This window comes from Cardiocondyla obscurior, linkage group LG01 (assembly GCF_019399895.1).
Source record: "Cardiocondyla obscurior isolate alpha-2009 linkage group LG01, Cobs3.1, whole genome shotgun sequence".
Classification (NCBI taxonomy): domain Eukaryota; kingdom Metazoa; phylum Arthropoda; class Insecta; order Hymenoptera; family Formicidae; genus Cardiocondyla; species Cardiocondyla obscurior.
The window spans coordinates 7,531,594-7,548,998 of NC_091864.1; the positions used below are offsets into that span (position 1 = coordinate 7,531,594).

Here is a 17,405-nt window from a genome sequence, read left to right on the forward strand (position 1 = left end):
CTCCTTTTTCCTCTAAGAAATATCATATTCTTTAATCGTCAAGTGTAGTTTCTGAATTTTGTAATAAATGTAAAAAAATATGTATAAATTTTTTTTTTGTAAATATCGTTATTAATACTGTATTAATACTGAATAAGTTGTAAATAATTTAGTTTAATTAATTTTAATTTTTAATTTACTGCACTTTACTTTATTTCGTTGTATTTTATCTTCAAGTTAATTTTAAGTTAATTTTATTGTAAAATTTCTGATTTATCGTTTAATCGTACTACTGAAATCTCTGAACGTCTGATCATATCCGACGGCGCGATTGTTTATTTCCGTGGCTGTAGACTTCCTCACCCGTTTGGATTTAACCTACGCAACGTTAGTTTCGTTTGAACCAAATGAAAAAGTTTGACTCGCCGTCAATGGGTTTTTAAGTGTCAACGTAATTTGCTGCGAGCCGCGACTTCGACTCCAAATTAAAGTTCAATCCGCCACATCCCGTAAACGTCGTAGCTGCTTGATCAAAGATACTGACAATGATAATCATGTATTTGGTATATCGCATCTTCGCCAGTGTGATTTTCACGATGATAAATGCGACGATTGTGACGTATATGTGCCAACGCGTGAGTTATAATTATATATTCTCGTACATTCTTTATGTCCAAGTCATTGAGAACGTATATATTTCTTATTGCAATTTAATTATCGTTTATTTGACAAACATTTAGTCACACGTGTAACTAACAATATTCTAACGTTTCAGTTTTTCCGAGTGATGAGAACGCATTATCAGATTATGGCCGAAGCTAAGGAATCTAATTCAATCGTAATTATATTTTATATTGTAACTAACAACGTATTAAAATTTCTTTGTATTACTAACTGCACTCAGTTACTTAAATCTTTACTTCATATGGAATTAAAATTAATAATATAATTTAAGTAATATGCTATTGTCGTTCAACAGGCTTCTGAGTCACGAGCAAATTTTAATTACATCAAGCTGAAGATATCCGAAGGAATGGATCAGGTATTTTAATTAAATTACCTTTATAGCTTAAGAATAATATAACGTATTAGCGAGTAATTTTTAATGAAATTGTTAAGATGAAGGAAGACGTCGCTAAAGAATTGTTCATCACCGACCATTTAACAAAGCTCGGTTCGAGAGTAAGTCTATTACTGCAACGTTATTTGGAATTGGAGGGAGGATTAATCGAGGTATTTATCTATTTTTAAGAAACATAAAGAATTTAATATAATTCAGTAAATTGAAAATAATTTTGCAAAAATAATTTATATAAAAAAAAAATACGTAAAAAGTATGCTTAAACTTAAACGCAGTTAAAAAACCAAGTTAAAAGCTTTACTCATTATCAGCTGGTACGAATGAATCACAATACAAAAAGCGTACGAGTCGAAACCCCGATTGATATCAATGAGGAAGTTAAATGCATCTTTGCGGCGGTGAAAAAGAAGCGATCTCAATCGCAAGAGCAACAAGACGGTCCGCGTACTCTGAGAAAGTTGCCGATGTCGACGAACGTTTCCACCGGAACGAAAGACTTTATTGTAAATTCGAAGTTTCTTACGTCCCCGTCATGTGATACCGATCTTTCAAACGCACCGGCGTTCGAAAGGCACGAAAAACCACGTACGCCTTTGTATCCAGAAGTCCAGCTCTTGAACGATCCGAGACCGGTAACTGATGCAAAACCTATTGGCTTTAGACCGCCTTGGAAATGCAAGATGTAAAAATGATCATCGAACAAACGTCTCGTATTTTCATACTAAAAAATTAATTCTCTTTAAAATTTGTACGTGCAAATGCGCAACGTACACGTAGGATTGTGATTTAAAGTAAAATAATTAAGAACTACGTAAAAAGACTGTAAATATCATATTACGATATATATTTTTCAAACATTCATACTTGTATGATATTTGCAATTTCTTTACGTTAATTTTTTATTTAGTCAGCAATTTATCTTTTTTTTTATTTTTATTTTATTTTATTTTATTTTATTTTTTTTTTAGATAATATATTTTTGCAGAATGACAGCTTATGACTAAAAAGGACAAGCAATGTGATACATTCGAACCAATCTTTAATTCATTAAATTTAATCAAAACGTTAAAAGTTTTAAATTGTCTCTATATAAGGGCCATATTTCAAGCAGGTTTAACTTTAACCACATTTTCAATTTGCTGTTTATTTCTTTTCAATTCTACAAGCATTAAAACAAGACAACGAGCAAATTAAACCGAGATTAAAGTAAATCTGCTTTGGTGGAAATGGTCCTAAAAGTTACGAGGAGAGAAGTTTTTTTTTTTAATATTTTTCTTTTTAAGATTATGGTTTGAGACACAAGATATTCGAATTATTTTAATATCTTTAAATAGAGACTCTTTCAGACGAGTTTTGTTAAACAGGTTTGATACATCATGCTTATATTTTTTGATACTTTTCTTTCCCACATTGAACTGAGTTAATATATACAATTAACTACACATTAACAGTATATACAGTAATACGCCAGTCATATTTAGATGTAAGTAATCATTTTTATGATGCAGCGCGTTTTGTCTTTGAAGAGTCGTTGAAGGTACAGCGAGAGCAAGAACTTCTTTAATACAAATTTAAAAACTATATCTCGATGCAAGTGATAAATAATTTGTTTTAATGCAGAGAAACTTTCAATTAAATAAGACATTTTTTTTAACGTTTAACTTAATTTTTCGCAGAGGATGAACTAACAAATATATTTTGCCAGACTATTTTTATTGTATAAAATTTTCAAATAGGCCTTTATCGATTTTGTTAGTGTGGTGTTTTTTTCTTTTTTTTTTTTTTTTTTTACTTTTAAATACTTCACGACTCTCAATTTCTTAATTCATCCTCTAGATGTGAGATTTTAAGTGTATTTATATATTCGTATGGTTTTCTGCATTTTTAATGAAAAATCAAACTAAATCAAGCAGCTTTGTCAATTAAAGAACCTTATTATAATTTTACTTGAAACGTAATCTCACGATTGCGTTTCGCGATACATATAATAAATTTCGATGTAATAATTCCAACTTTAAATTGGCAACCATTGAGGGCAGGAAGATGATTATTTATGTCAATCATTTCTGAAGTTACGTGTAGATTAAACGAAGTTTTTTTTTTATTAGAGCAAGCGTGTATAATTCGTGATTTATGTTCCTCGCTGCGCTTCTCTTTGCCCTTTGTCCTTTCTACGTCTTTCATCTCGTTATCCTCCTCTTTTGTCCTGCGCCAATTAACGTCGCTGCCTGTTTGATAGATAATTATTGAGCCTCTTGACGAATCCGCTCCAACTAGCTCGATCAATCTCGTCAAAGTTTCGTTTAAAGAAGCTGTCAAATGCCGTATCAATTTCGTCGATGTTCCTCTTTGAGAAGTGATCAAATCCCGATCGATCGATTTCGTCGAAATTGCGAGGGTGAACGTTTATTCCATTGGGCCGCCTGCAATAGTGAAAAACGAATTAATCTATGCTTTGACGATTCTTTTTAAATAAAACGTTATACAAGAAAAAAAAGAGATTTCAATAAAACTTTCTAGTTTTCACGTTTTTCGTATTAGTAAATAATTCTACAATGAATACAACGTGATTAAATTTATAGGAAGATTGTCAGAACGATGGGATTATCGATAAGATTAATTCGTTACAATGCCATGGAGTTATGAATGGTTACAGTCAAACCAGTTAGATATGAGGTGTTCAATCGCTACGATTCTTTTATGTTTTTTTTAGGAAACTCGTACGAACGTAACTCAATATCCGTAACGATATCTACCGTCCGACGTTTATAAAAACGGTGGTGTTGAAGCGAAAAGACGATAGACGCAGAGAAAATGTGTTTTATCGAATCACCGTGTGAAAAAACAGTGGTTCGAAATATCGAGAGCACTTTATTCCATCCTATTTTCCTTTATATTTTTTTAACATTTTCTGCTTTACAAAATATATTTTTTTATTTTCTCTTTTCGTTGAACGTTACTTACAAATATTTGCTACTCGTTTTGCTATCAAGATAAATAGTCGTATTAATCGAATATGATCAGGCAAGTGGGAATAGAAATGACCGACGATTAGTGAGAAATATTGCATGACTCTATTTCTATCTATCTTTATTTGTTCGTTTATTTTTCCGTATTAATTTCGATCATTAAACTTCGACGAAATAAATTTATTTAATTGAATGTAAAAGCTCTTCGCTTAAATAGATCTACATCTTATTATCACAGGTCGGGTGCGTGTATCTATATAACAATTTACCTGAAAGGTATAAACCTCTTGCTCTCGCCAAAGGCTGATCCGTATAATAAATCTACGTCCCGAAGTCCCTGCCGCAACGGGTGGCCACCGCTGATACCATTTATATTGTGGTTGCCCATACCTTAAATATTTTAGAATTGCACTATATCCGTGTTAATTTTAATGAGAAACTGTACAATATTTTATTTAAGACAATCAAGAAACGGATGTTGATTTTGGAAAGGATACATGCATCACGGAAGAATTTATTAACTTTTCATTTAATAAAACAAGAAGTAACTAGATAACTAGATAATTAAGAAACATATAACGTAATAATTTTTTTCTTCAACTGAGTTATTCAATTTGTCACGCGTAATGGATTAAAATTAAATCTAATTTAGTTTGCGCATTTAATATTTAATTTAATTTAATCGGCGCGCAGCAACGGTCACGTGTAGAAGTCCCTAACGCGCCGATTAATCACAGCGCGCCATCGATCGTCTGATCACTAGGGGCCTACATGACCCTCTGCGTAGTCGAGAGAATATGCCGACCATGCGCGGGCGGTTTCCAGGACGGATATCGAGGCTGCGTGTTCTCTCACGGTTTATCGTCTCGTGTTTGTGTCTCGCCTTGCTCTCAGAGGACCTTGTGCCAAACGCAGTATCCTGCGCAGCACACCGCCGTGTATACCCACCGATATTTGACCGATCAAATAGAGGTTAGTCGTCTCGCAATTTATTCCGCCGTGACAACTTCGCGTACTTAAAGTCGGACGACGGTACGCGGGCATCGATAGCTTGCGTTCGCGATCGAAATCTTTATAGAAACTTAATTCGCGTAGTCGTGAACCGCGGCGACTTTGTTATTACTTCGCTTTACGTTGCAGCGAGTTCCTTGGACCGGGATCAAGGTCGTGGTGTCGTGGACTATCTCGCGGGTGTCCAGTGCGCGGAAGGACGACTCGGCACGTCCCATCTAAGAGGAGGAGGAGGTCCAGGAAGGGTATCCTGCCCCGGCGGAGCAACCCCGGGGTAAGCATCTTTTTTTCTCCGGATTTAATTTCTTTAAACTTTTGATAACGTTTCCTTATTTTTTTCTCATTTAATTAGATTCGATGTCTGCAACATAATCTTGTAATTTTTCTGTTACAGCAAGAGAAACTCCGCTGCGTCGCATCGTTCAGTGAAAAGTGACTCGACACGTAAACTGAGAGGAGGAGCAGGCCCGGGACGGGCATCCTGCACCGGCGGAGCACCTTTTAGGTGAATATTAATTTTATAAAATAAAATCTTTAGTAAAAAAAAAAACTTTTACCTTTTTTTTTTTATTAATCTTATTCATTCATATACTGGCATGTCTACATTAATTGTTTCTTTTTTATGTTACAGTCACCGGCTGAATTTTACAACTCCGCTGAATGCAGATTGGTGAGTCACATAATTTTTTTTCATAACTTTTAATTGGGTTTCTTGAACCGGCAACACGTCGTCGGTCATTATAATGTCGCACGCGAATTAGGAAATTAGGCGCGCTTTCAGAAAATAACGCACGCAAAGCGTGCTTCTTCTAGTAAATATAAATACTTGATTGAGATTTTTTACATAACATATAGGTAGCATATCGGGTATAATTAAAATTCCACAAGAAAATCATTACACATATTACAAAATTAAAAGTCAATTTAGGAGCCTTTCTTTCTTAATATAATCCTTTTTAAGCCTGTATCTCTTCTTTCGTTCTATATTGTTTTGTTACAATCGGGAATTGCTTGAAAATTATTTCAAACTTCTCACGAAGTTTCCGCCTCCAATCTGATCCAAATTTCGCATTAGATTATCGCCTTCGATCTGATCTAAGTTTCTCACGAGATTTCCTCCTCCGATTTGATCTAAATTCCGCATGAAACGTTGCGTCCCCAGGATTACCGGCTTGTCGGTGCGTCGTTTTGTTTCCGCATTCTGATAGTAAAGGCTTCTAACTAAGTTTCCACCACCGATTGAGTCCAGGTTTCTTACTAAATGTCCACCTCCGATCTGGTCTAAATTTCGAACTAAATGTCCTCCACCGATCGAGTCCAAATTTCTGAGTACATGTCCGCCGCCGATCTGGTCTAAATTTCGAACCAAATGTTCTCCACCGATCGAGTCCAAATTTCTAAGTACATGTCCGCCGCCGATCTGGTCTAAATTTCGAACCAAATGTCCTCCACCGATCGAGTCCAAATTTCTGAGTACATGTCCACCTCCGATCTGGTCTAAATTTCGAACCAAATGTCCTCCACCGATCTGGTCCAGATTTCTCGCAAGATATTTGCTGCCGAATAGATCTCTAGCGATTTCTTCGTCGGCATTTTGCGCGGCGTTTAGAATATAGCGTTTGATAAGTTGATCCATGAATGACTGGTTATTTATTTGATCGTCACTTAAATCGGGGCTGTACGAATGATGCGTCGTGTCTGCAAACGTTACAGAATTGATTGGAAAGTTATTGAGATTTCCATTACGAAATTGATCGATAAAAAGTGTTTCTCGACGAGTCGCGTCGAGCATTTGCCTATCGCTAATTGGATTTAAATATTGCGTTAAACGATTATCTTCTTCGTTAAATATACCCTTGAATTGCTTGTCGGTGTCCCTCACAAGATGTCCGCCGCCAATTTGATCCAGGTTTCGCTTCACACCCTCGTTCATCCCTAATAATGAAAGAAAGATATTACTACGACATTCTATCAAGAAACGAAACTGATATCATTTCGGTGAATATTTATTACGTTGTTAATTACAATTGAAATATTTATATCGCACATTTACATCGAACAGAATAAATTAATAGTAAACATGCTAGGTGTAATAAATGTGAAGGAATTTATTAAATTAAAATCTAAATTTATTGGAATTACGATACATGCTTCAATGATTTCAATCTTCGTGTTACGTTTGATCGCGATGTCGATTTACAATTGTGATTTACGCGGTCATGCGTTATAAACGATTGCTTGTAAAACTAATATTTAATCTCGTTACGCAATTCGTTTGAATTCCGCTTGGTTTTTCTCTATTTTCATTAAGGGTGGTATAAAAAAAAAAAAAATAATAAAATAGAATAAAATTGTCTATATAACTAAAGAATAAAAATATTGCTTAGATAAATAAATGCATGCAGAATTGTATTACGTAATAATAATCTAGCTTTACACTTGTTAAAAATTATCGAATGCTTTTGACAAGTTGCAATTACACGCCATTAAACAATTCGTGCGTATAACAATCATGCGTGGCGTTGGAAAAAAAGTCGCTCGAATCACTGCACGGGAGAAGCTTGTGTGCTAGCCGGGGAGATTGGTTAAAAATCGCAGAGGGAATTTGCGCTCACGAGTGAAATAAAATCCATGCAAAACGCCGCCATGCGAGGCATTAGTCGGTTTTCACACCTAAACTGCTATCACGCTTACCTTCGACGATGTCGACTGCACAATTTTATGGACGATCCCGCCACACGCGGTGATGCTCGCGTGTAACGTTTCGCGTGCAACTATTTTTCTACGGAACTTTTCACACTCTGTTTCTTTCGGAAAAATTACGGTACCGCGTAAAACTGCGAATTTCCCCGGTGTATTGTTTAAACTTGGCCGGCCACACTTTTTGTTTCACAACACACGTGTTCCATATAAATCATTAATAGCACGATTTAATATGGAAATTCAATGAATAGCGAACGCGTACGTGCGTAAATATAAGGAAATATAGAAGCCGAACTAGTAGAAATGACAACGTGAATAAGTGATGCTTATGTATCTAAATTACAATAAGTTTGGCGAAGTTGCGGCATAAAGCCGAGCTCTATGAATTTTTCATCGTTTTGTTAATCTCGCTTGCACTGAATAGAAAAGAAAAAATCTCTAGATATTTATCAATGAAAAATGCAATTCCGTCGTTAATTTATTATTCAGATGCGACTAGTTTCTGTACGTAGTTAATAAAAATTATTGTCAGCATATTTTTAAAGATGATCGCAGCTGTTTGATAATTAAATTATTGCAAACGGTCGAATTAAGTGTTACGTTTTCCTGTTAGACGTGGGTGTTTTATAGAGGCGAGTTTATAGCCTTCGAATCGCCGATCATAATATCTTAATCGAGTCATAAAACGCAGTCGGGAGGATACATCATAATAAGTATCGTAAACCCATGCTCGAGTACGTTTTTTTATCCATCAGAATATACTTTTTGCGTATAGTTAGACCTGTTTCATACATATTCTATTATCTTATATATTATCACTAACCAGATATTAATAATGCACTTTGTTATTATTCTCAACTATCAAAATAATTAAAAAAAAATACGTTTTGCACTTTAATTCTATAGTTTCATATTTTAATTTCAATTGGTAAAATGGAGAGAGATTTTTCTTTTTTTTTTTTAAACATTATATTATATTTTAAAATTAGTTTTAATAATGCACTTTGTGATTATTCTCAACTATCAAAATAATTTTAGATAAATACGTCTTGCACTTTGATTCTATAGTTTCATTTTTTTAATTTTAATTGGTAAAATGGAAAGAGATTTTTCTTTTTCTTAAAAAAACATTATATTAGATTTTAGAATTAGGTTTAATAATGCACTTTGTGATTATTCTCAACTATCAAAATAATTTTAGAAAAATACGTTTTGCACTTTGATTCTATAGTTTCATATTTTAATTTCAATTGGTAAAACGGAGAGAGATATTTCTTTTTCTTGAAAAACATTGTATTAGATTTCGGAACACGCGATGGTCAAGAAATATCCAAGTTATATGTTACTGGTAACGAAATTTAATATCTAACATTTAGCAACGAACCCGAGTAGAAATTGATTCCCACCGTAATCTAATAATTAGCTAGCCAATTCGTGGATTCATCTCGTAGCTGTCTAGCAAAACTGTTTAGCACTGAGTCAGAAATATAACACTGAAAACGTACGCTGAAAAGCAGATATGTCCGTTTGCTGCGGCGACGACAGCTAGAGAACGCGACTTTAGCGTCGTGTGTGTCGAGTTTCACATGTGCCGCATTAATTTACTGCGCCGGCCGGATTGCTGAAGACTGATTTTTTTTCCCCGTTCTTATAATTTATGGCCAAGCCGGTAACTAGTTAAGAAATATATTTAAATCGCGCGATCTAATCGCTAGCTGCGAAATCAAATTAGCTAGATAAATTTCAACTCAGGGAAGCTTTTCTTTCACTTTTTCGTAGTTTTTTTTTTCTCTTTCCGATATGTTCTTTCTGTAAGAAAGCGCTCACTCTACGTTTTTTTTTTAACGTTAGTTAATGGCACTGTTAGGTTTAAGTAATTACAAATCGTTACGTTAAATAATTTCGGATAATGTGAATAATTAATTGACGTCCCTACAAGTTAATTAATTGGCGCACATAAGTCTAGCGTGTATGCATATAAGTACAAACCTCTTGACATGCAATTTCGATGATACACGGGATAGCATAGAAGTGATACATCAAAAGGGCAAAGGATCATGGCTTACGTATAGTAGTCTCGTTGTAGTATTGATCACGAATCGTTTTCTTTTTCGCAACAATACGCGATCAACTATAATTAAACAACCCGTATACGCCAGCATGCGTTTAATATTTAAATTAATAATCAATTATTTACGTTCATTTTCACTAACCTAAGCTATCAATTTTAATTCCGGCTCCACCTTCTATTTTTATTCAGTTTTAAAAATTAGAGAAAGATAAAGGATCAATTAAAGAGAGATCAAAGTTAATCTGTAATGGTAAAAACGAGAGCATTAATGCGCCAATCGCGTAATCGCAAAACATTTCCAAACGATCTATAAACTGGGACAACCTAAGTGCGTGTGTTCATGATTTTTTTTTCTTTTTTTTTTCCTTTTATTCATGTCTGCTGATCTCTGTTGCGTGATAACGCAATTGGACGTAATTTATTTAAGCTTTAATTTGAATCATATCGATTACGTTTCGTTAGTACGTTGGTTAATACTGCGATACAATGCACGTGTTGTGCAAATTGCAATATTGTGCATAGTAATACATTAAATATTCCCTAAAAAATTATATTATTATATTATAGAGAGAATATAGATTTCAAAATCGTTCGCAAGAAATTCTCGAGTTTTATTTTCATTATTAGTGCGCATGTTAGTTAACATTTGCTACGTTTTTTTTTTTCTTTAATATTTCGTTTTATATTATTTTAATAATCAATTAAATAATTTTTTTTTTTTGATGAATACTTACTTCGGTCTTCCCAGTATCTTGCCAAGCGGTCCGACAGGTCTCCATACTCATTCTGTTGCAGCGTATTCGGTCTAGGCTGTAATCGTAAATGGAAAAAAGTTTTTAATTGTAGCCACCGGGCATTTTGCGTAAAATTTATTTATTCGCCATTCAGCCGACAAAATTACAACTACAATATTTTACTTTCATTATTACCAGCTACATTATTATTTGTCATATACAAATTAGAAAATCTTCAATTTCCTTTTCATTTTCATTAAAATGTAATTTTATATATACTTTATTAACATGGAATGTTCTTTAATCATAACAGCGTAAACAGTATGACATTTTTATAATTAAATTTGCAAAATGCATTGCTTAGTTATACATATTTGAGCCGTTACATTTGAACTTTGTGCAATTATTATACATTTGATTTTTAACGTATTTTTATACTGCGTAGATCAAAATCTAATGGTCTGATCATAATGATCTTATACCTAGCAGAAGTTTAATTAATGTCTTTGCTGATACCGGGTTGATAGAATCGAACAAATATTACACCGGAGTAAAAAGAAAATATAAGATCTAACTCGCGAACATATATATAATGTAATTTCAAGGTATACGTATACAAGAACTACATGTTAAGCCCGTTCTTGGCGTAACGGCGGCACGTGTTTCGTCGTTCTTATCATCGATAAGCTTATCGCGCCTGCCACAAAGTTGCGAGCTGCATTATGTTAATTAAAACTTTGCTTACCGTACGTTGTTCGACCTTACGTTATGGATCGAACTCACCGCGCGACGTTTTTCTCCTTCGTTCATCAAACGTGCATTATAAATTTCCCGCGAATTTTGCGGCTTCAACTAAACAGCTAAATGCGTTCGTAACGATCGTTCCGTTCATTCAATGCTATTCTTGGCTTCTATATTACTTTTACTTTCTAAATAATAAAACGTAAGAATAGTTCTTTTTTTTTACAGTTTTACTTTTAAGAGTTGATCACGATCCGCGAAGTGAGACAAAAATTGTAACCGGCGTCTTAAGATGTAGGGTACAATTTGTTTAAATTTTGGCTGTGAAATACGTCGGTTGTTGGATTATTACTTTAGTGAAACTTGATGAGAAACAGCTTTTTAAAGGTGCCGTAGTCGACTCTGAATACGCTGTCCGCGAACTACAAATCGATATATTATACAGCTGCTACAGCTCGTCATTATATCATTACTCGCACTAATAATTACAAGAGTTAAGGCCGCCGTTAGTACGAAGGGTTTTTTTCTTTTTTTTTTTTTTTTTTAATTTGCATTTATTCGACGAATAAGTGTTTTCTGCGCCGGAAAATATTCTGCCATTCTTAGTATTCACCTTACACGTTAACATCGAACGTCGTCGATGTGAATATTTGACAAAATTATAAAGCTAAACTCTATGCGACAGGAACAGCCACGTTTCTCTCTCTTTCTCGCTCTTTTCTTCAGCGAAATAACGCTTTTTAGCAGCATAATCAAATTTTGTGAAAGGGCTTTTTGCTCGGAGGCCCTGCTTTCGGTATGGCAATCTTCCATAACGTACCGGAATAAACAAAGAGTAGAGAAATGAAATTTTGCGTATATTGCGAAATGCTGTAGGACGGGAAATTTTGCGAATTTAATTTTGCTGGTAAAACCAAACGCCGCCGACGTTGACGATCAACGACAGCTTCGATCGCGCCTTGATAAAATCGCATTTCTCATCGCGTACCGTTACTTACTGCAAGCGGCGCAAGCTGCGTAATAATTAACTGACGAGTGTTACGGTTGGTAATTAAGTTGGCAAAGTTAATGAAGCTTCGATCCGTTTAAAACAAACGATAATCAAACGAGTAAGGAGGCAATTATTTTTTATAAATAGCGCCGATCTCGCCCGCGGAATAAAATTCGTAAATAATTAAAAAGAAAAAAAAAGAAATTAAAAAATGGAAACGTATTCTTTTTTTATTTAACGCGGGAGATTAAACGAGAGCGTAACGATATTACGATACGTTACACATGTACGTACGTTAATATCAAACGTACGCCGCGAGATTGAACCGAATTCGCGTTTATAAAGTGAATCGGAAATTACGAGGGCACCGATATTTTCAAATATACATGCAATCACTGCTCTTTACAACGTAGTTTTGAATGTTCTGAGCGTATGATCTCGGCCGTATTATGCAGCTGTCTCGCAAGTACCATTAGTATGCATAGGAAAACTTTTCGTGTGCGCACGGTCGTGTCATGTGTCCTTTAGCACGTTCGATTATTTCCGAGCGCAAATATCTGGCCAGCTGTCTGAAAGCCGGCTATCGCCGAGCGTCCGTATGCAAATTATAATCTCGCGTGCACGCTCTATCTGTTCGGTTTTAAGTTTTTGCATCGGAGACGGTTGATCGTATCACGCACCGCGGGGACGTGAAATATGCCGGGAAAAATCGCGCTGCGAGAAATACGTCTGTGCTCCCTTGTCACGAGAATCGTACGTTCTTTTTGCGAGATCAATGTCACGCACAAAATGAGAGAACCGTTTTTTATGACAAAATTTCGAATGAAATAACGCAATAATGTTAAAAGCTACTTTCGCTCGGAACGAGAAAATAAAGAAAGAAAAAAAAAAGAAGAGTAGAAATAGACTGCATTGAAATTAATGTCGTGATATTTTATTCAAAGGTGACTAAGGTAGTAATACAGAATGCACAATTATTTATTAAGTGTGATAAATTATTTGAAATTTCTCTTCCCTTCGCGTCGTAGATAAAAAGAATGGTGGACAAAATAGCTGAATGCGTTTCGCGGCCTGAAAAATTAATCATTTTCGTCGTGCGGCGTGGTAAAAAGTATTAAAAGAAAATATGTAACAATTTTAATAATCCCCAAAAGTGGGGATGTTTTTTTTTTACGGGAGGGGAAAATTTAGCCGTCGCGGATCTTCGACGTTCGAAAGCGTGAAGCGACGTGGTAAAGTAGCGTTTACTCCGATACGTCGTGTAACGCGGCTTCACGGCTCATCCGGTGGAAAGCCATGGAAACGGCCGAGAGCCATCGAACAGTCTTGTGTCGAGATAAGAACGGAAAGGTCGAGGCACGAGAATAGCGAGCGAGAAGAGACCCATTCGATTCCGCCGCGATATTCACTGCGAAATACCGTCGCGCGACCCGACGCAACAAGTTGCGAGTGCAACGAAGCGTATCGCGCACCCTTCGCTCCCTTCTCACGATAGATTATCAAGCGAAGCGCACGGCGAACAACCGGCGAAAGTTCTTGTAGGTTTAAGAGTTGAGATTAACATGAAGCGCGAGATTATTCCTCGTCAGATTATCCGAACCGGGTACTGTAATTACACCGCAGTTACCGCAAAACGCTCCTTTTGTCGCGCCTTCTAATAAAGAAGCTTCTCAGAAAAAAAAAGAGAAAAAAAAGTTCCGGCTTCCCTCGGCAGTTTTCAATTTGATTGTACAGTCGTTACTTTCCGCCGGAAATTGAGCGCTGGTATAACGCTCGGTCTAAGTGTTACTAAACTCTATCACCGGAAGAGAATGTCTCGAGAAGTGATAGCACAGTTATATATTTTATTAAAATTGTATCGATCTCTTCCCGCCATGGCGTAGTTAAAAATTTTCACGCTTCGGTTGAAATTATAACGATCGAACGAATTTAGGCTCGTTGCGTCACTTACTGTCGGCGCATATTATGCATATTTATGTCGATTAACCGAGCTAACAATTTATTTTCCCGTACACGTGGTATAATAAAAAAAAATGCTTCTATTCGCGTAACACATCAAAAATTGTACGCGTTTATTTAATACGAATCGCTTTGATGGCACGCCGAGCTATTAATTTTACATTTAGGTAAAATGGCAAGCGAAAGCTGCTTTTGCATATTTGCACGAATGGCTCGTACGGCATAATATCGTTTACGCGAAGGTCGTTGCTGCACCAATCTCGGTGCATTTAACTTTTTTACTTTGCAATACTGCACACCCCATTACTCGTGAGAAAAGTATAAACGTCACACTTTGACTTTATCGCTCGATCTCTTTGTCATGCATACTTGCATATTGAATTTCGCTCGCTCAAGATAAAAAGACGTATCGACAAAAGAAAAAAAATTCATCTATATCGTAAGTTAACGTGTCGCCGGTACTTTGTGCTAAATTTTGTATGCCTGAAACGGATATTATTTTTATATGACATTTTTATACGACGGAACTTTCTTGCGTAGCATATCGATCACACTTAAAACTTTCAACTGCGACGCTTAACTCTTTTAACATAATTGATTGGAAGCGCAAAGTGCTCAGCCAGCAACAAGCAAAGACGCAAATTTAATAATACGAACACGTGGAACAATTGCCGAACTTCCCTGACACGTAATTAAGCAAAATTATGTTGATAAATTTCTGAGATTATTTTAAAGCGAAAGATTTTTAATATTCGAATGTCACAGCTGCAGTGACTTTTAAATGAAAAAGGTAATTGAAATCGATCTGTCGATTTTTGGAAATTCTGCGCGGTCAAACGTAGCACGACGCACAACGGTGAAGGTATTTTCTAATATCTGTTGCGTTTTCGAAATTGATATAAAATATCTGCGCACTTGAGCGGATGAATTCTCAAACGATTTGATCGGCCAGCTTCAACCTTTATATTTAAAATATTGCACTTTTGACATTTTGATATCAGAATTTTTATTTAAATTTAAAACTTTTTTCCGGAATAAAATTATTAACAGATTAACAGACGTCATAATAAAAAAATGAAGTTAACATATACATATATATATATAATTATTAGAAATGCAACAATTAATATAAAAAAAAAACTGAAGCATTTATGCGCGGTAACGTCGAGGGGCTGCGAGAGAAGATAGAAAATATAATTAAAATTGTAACGTGATTAAAAGTGCTTTACCTGAACAGGTCCGGCCGCCGCGTAAGCGACGACGCCGATGAAAACGATCGCGATCGAAAGCGCCATTATACGGCGTTTATTGTACGGGTGGTCTGGTATCACGAGACGCTGAGAATTCGTTCTTCGGAAAAAATTGGATCGTTGTCGGTTCCCTCGTCAAGTACACGTCGTGAAAAACGCGTGGAGTGCCCAGAGTCTCGTGCTCCCATGAAATATATAGAGAGTTGCGCTCACCCCCGCAGGAAGGGGGTGCAAACGTCGCGCAGACGCGGCACATCGCGGGTCTTCGTCAGCGATTAGATACATTTTTTATTTCGTCACGCGAAACTCGATACCGAAAATCGTATTCGAGTGCCTCCTTTCTTTCCTCCGGCGAATATTGTACACGAGAGCTAAATTTGCAACAGCAGACGAACAAATTCGCGAACAATTTCGGATTTCTCCGAGCCCTGTGTACGTACAAGATCAATTTTATACACTCTTAACGATAAAGAAAGAAAGAAAGAAAGAAGTTAATTAAAATGGAGAATTAATTGCATTGGCGCACGAACGTCTCATTCACGGTTGTACCACTTGAAACGTAGTAATACCTCACGAAAGCGAGACGATCGGTCGGTCTATCGCGCGACTCGGATCGGATTTTTTTTACTTCTCGAAAATCAGGATTAGAAATTTAATAACGGTCCTCGCTTGTTACTATTTTTAACAACACTCGAGCTGAACATCAGACTATTTCTTTCAATATACCACGCGCCACGAAATAAACCGAGCATTCGCGTCCCGAGAGAATCGTCCTTACTGTCTGGCGGTTCGTTAACTTTTGAATTGTAATTAATTGCTTTCTTAGATACGAACCTCGATAAAATATTAGCTAATTACGTATCAAGAATATTTTTATTGTTACAAAGAATTTTTTTAAGATACGCTTTTTGACGACACAAACGTTTCCACTTCTTTAATATTCTATTATATTTTCCTTGTAAAAGAATGACGTTTTCGCTAATAAAACGTTTTAGCTGAGATTGTAACGGTTCTATGACAGCTCGTCATTGCAGCGCGATTAACTTAATTGGATGACTCTGTGCACGCACGTAAATGTGAAAACCGCGTGCTGCGTGCAGGTGCCGGGGAAAGAGGAGGAATGGTCTACGATCGATCATGCTCTCGTATCTGGTGCAGAAAGTAATTCTTGGCCCTGAAAATCTCTCGAATCCATATGCATCGTTTATCTTTTACATTTGCTATCTGTAAACCTTGCGGAAATGACGCAATAGCAAACGCATATGGGGAAAATATGAAATAAAACTCGCGTACAAAGCGCCGGTTTAAAAAACGTATGCCAAAGTGCAAGAATAAAGGCGCATCTGCGTTTTGATAAAAGTATTTAAGCTCCCATTGGATTAATAAAAACATTTAAACTCCCATTAGATTAGTAAAAATATTTAAATTTTCTATTTAGATTTTAGATATAAAAAGGAAAGTAAATAAAAAATTAAAAAAAAGAGAGCTCCATTGTTTTAACAGTTTAGATAGGTATATATTTATTAGATATATATTTACACTGAAATTCATTAAAATAATTGATATATGGTTGATATTAAGTTTAATCTTTAATCGCGCGAGAAGAGAGTACCTTTCAGAATGTGCGATAATTTAAGATAACAGGATATAAGATTTCACGGTGGATCTAATATTCACAGACGTGTGACGATATTCTCTGAAGAGGATATATCCACATTGCCTTAAACACAATTAATTTGGTATCCTTATTTCGTATTATAATTTGCGCATTATTGCGACGTGTAGCTCTCCTGCGTGTCACGTGTGCGTCGTTGCGATAACAATAATTTTGACAATTAGAACGCTCTCGCAGATCTTATGCAGCTCGACGTGATCTTATACAGACAACGTAGGAATATCCCGCGGAGTATTGGAAA

The 17,405-nt window shown here is 35.8% G+C and overlaps 2 protein-coding genes and 1 long non-coding RNA gene across 4 annotated transcripts; 2 read left to right on the forward strand and 1 right to left on the reverse strand.

Annotated features, from left to right (window-relative positions):
• The first annotated feature begins 475 nt into the window (after positions 1-475).
• Positions 476-2,861, forward strand: LOC139107306 (uncharacterized). The gene is made up of 5 exons (XM_070664801.1): positions 476-614; positions 755-817; positions 959-1,021; positions 1,099-1,212; positions 1,372-2,861. The coding sequence occupies exons 1-5, from the start codon at positions 525-527 to the stop codon at positions 1,744-1,746; spliced, it is 705 nt and encodes a 234-aa protein (XP_070520902.1). The 5' UTR covers positions 476-524; the 3' UTR covers positions 1,747-2,861.
• Positions 2,862-5,099: 2,238 nt separating this feature from the next.
• LOC139107309 (uncharacterized) lies at positions 5,100-5,755 on the forward strand. The gene is made up of 3 exons (XR_011546496.1): positions 5,100-5,314; positions 5,435-5,545; positions 5,672-5,755. It is a non-coding gene; the product is annotated as an uncharacterized lncRNA (long non-coding RNA).
• LOC139107210 (uncharacterized) lies at positions 5,234-16,933 on the reverse strand. 2 transcript variants are annotated; one of them, XM_070664639.1, is made up of 4 exons: positions 15,469-16,932; positions 10,549-10,624; positions 6,895-6,975; positions 5,234-6,738 (listed from the first exon to the last, which is right to left on the reverse strand). In XM_070664639.1, the coding sequence occupies exons 1-4, from the start codon at positions 15,532-15,534 to the stop codon at positions 6,059-6,061; spliced, it is 903 nt and encodes a 300-aa protein (XP_070520740.1). In that variant the 5' UTR covers positions 15,535-16,932; the 3' UTR covers positions 5,234-6,058. The 2 variants fall into 2 exon arrangements, with proteins under 2 accessions (XP_070520740.1, XP_070520731.1); XM_070664630.1 differs by having other exon boundaries at positions 5,234-6,975; positions 15,469-16,933.
• Between the last annotated feature and the right edge of the window lie 472 nt (positions 16,934-17,405).

Coding starts and splice junctions, on each gene's coding strand:
- LOC139107306 (XM_070664801.1), top strand. CDS start 525: ATGATAATCATGTATTTGGTATATCGCATCTTCGCCAGTGTGATTTTC. Junction 615..754: donor TGACGTATATGTGCCAACGC/GTGAGTTATAAT, acceptor CTAACGTTTCAG/TTTTTCCGAGTGATGAGAAC. Junction 1,213..1,371: donor TGGAGGGAGGATTAATCGAG/GTATTTATCTAT, acceptor ACTCATTATCAG/CTGGTACGAATGAATCACAA.
- LOC139107210 (XM_070664630.1), bottom strand. CDS start 15,534: ATGGCGCTTTCGATCGCGATCGTTTTCATCGGCGTCGTCGCTTACGCG. Junction 10,625..15,468: donor CGGCGGCCGGACCTGTTCAG/GTAAAGCACTTT, acceptor TTACGATTACAG/CCTAGACCGAATACGCTGCA. Junction 6,976..10,548: donor AAGATACTGGGAAGACCGAA/GTAAGTATTCAT, acceptor TTTCATTATTAG/GGATGAACGAGGGTGTGAAG.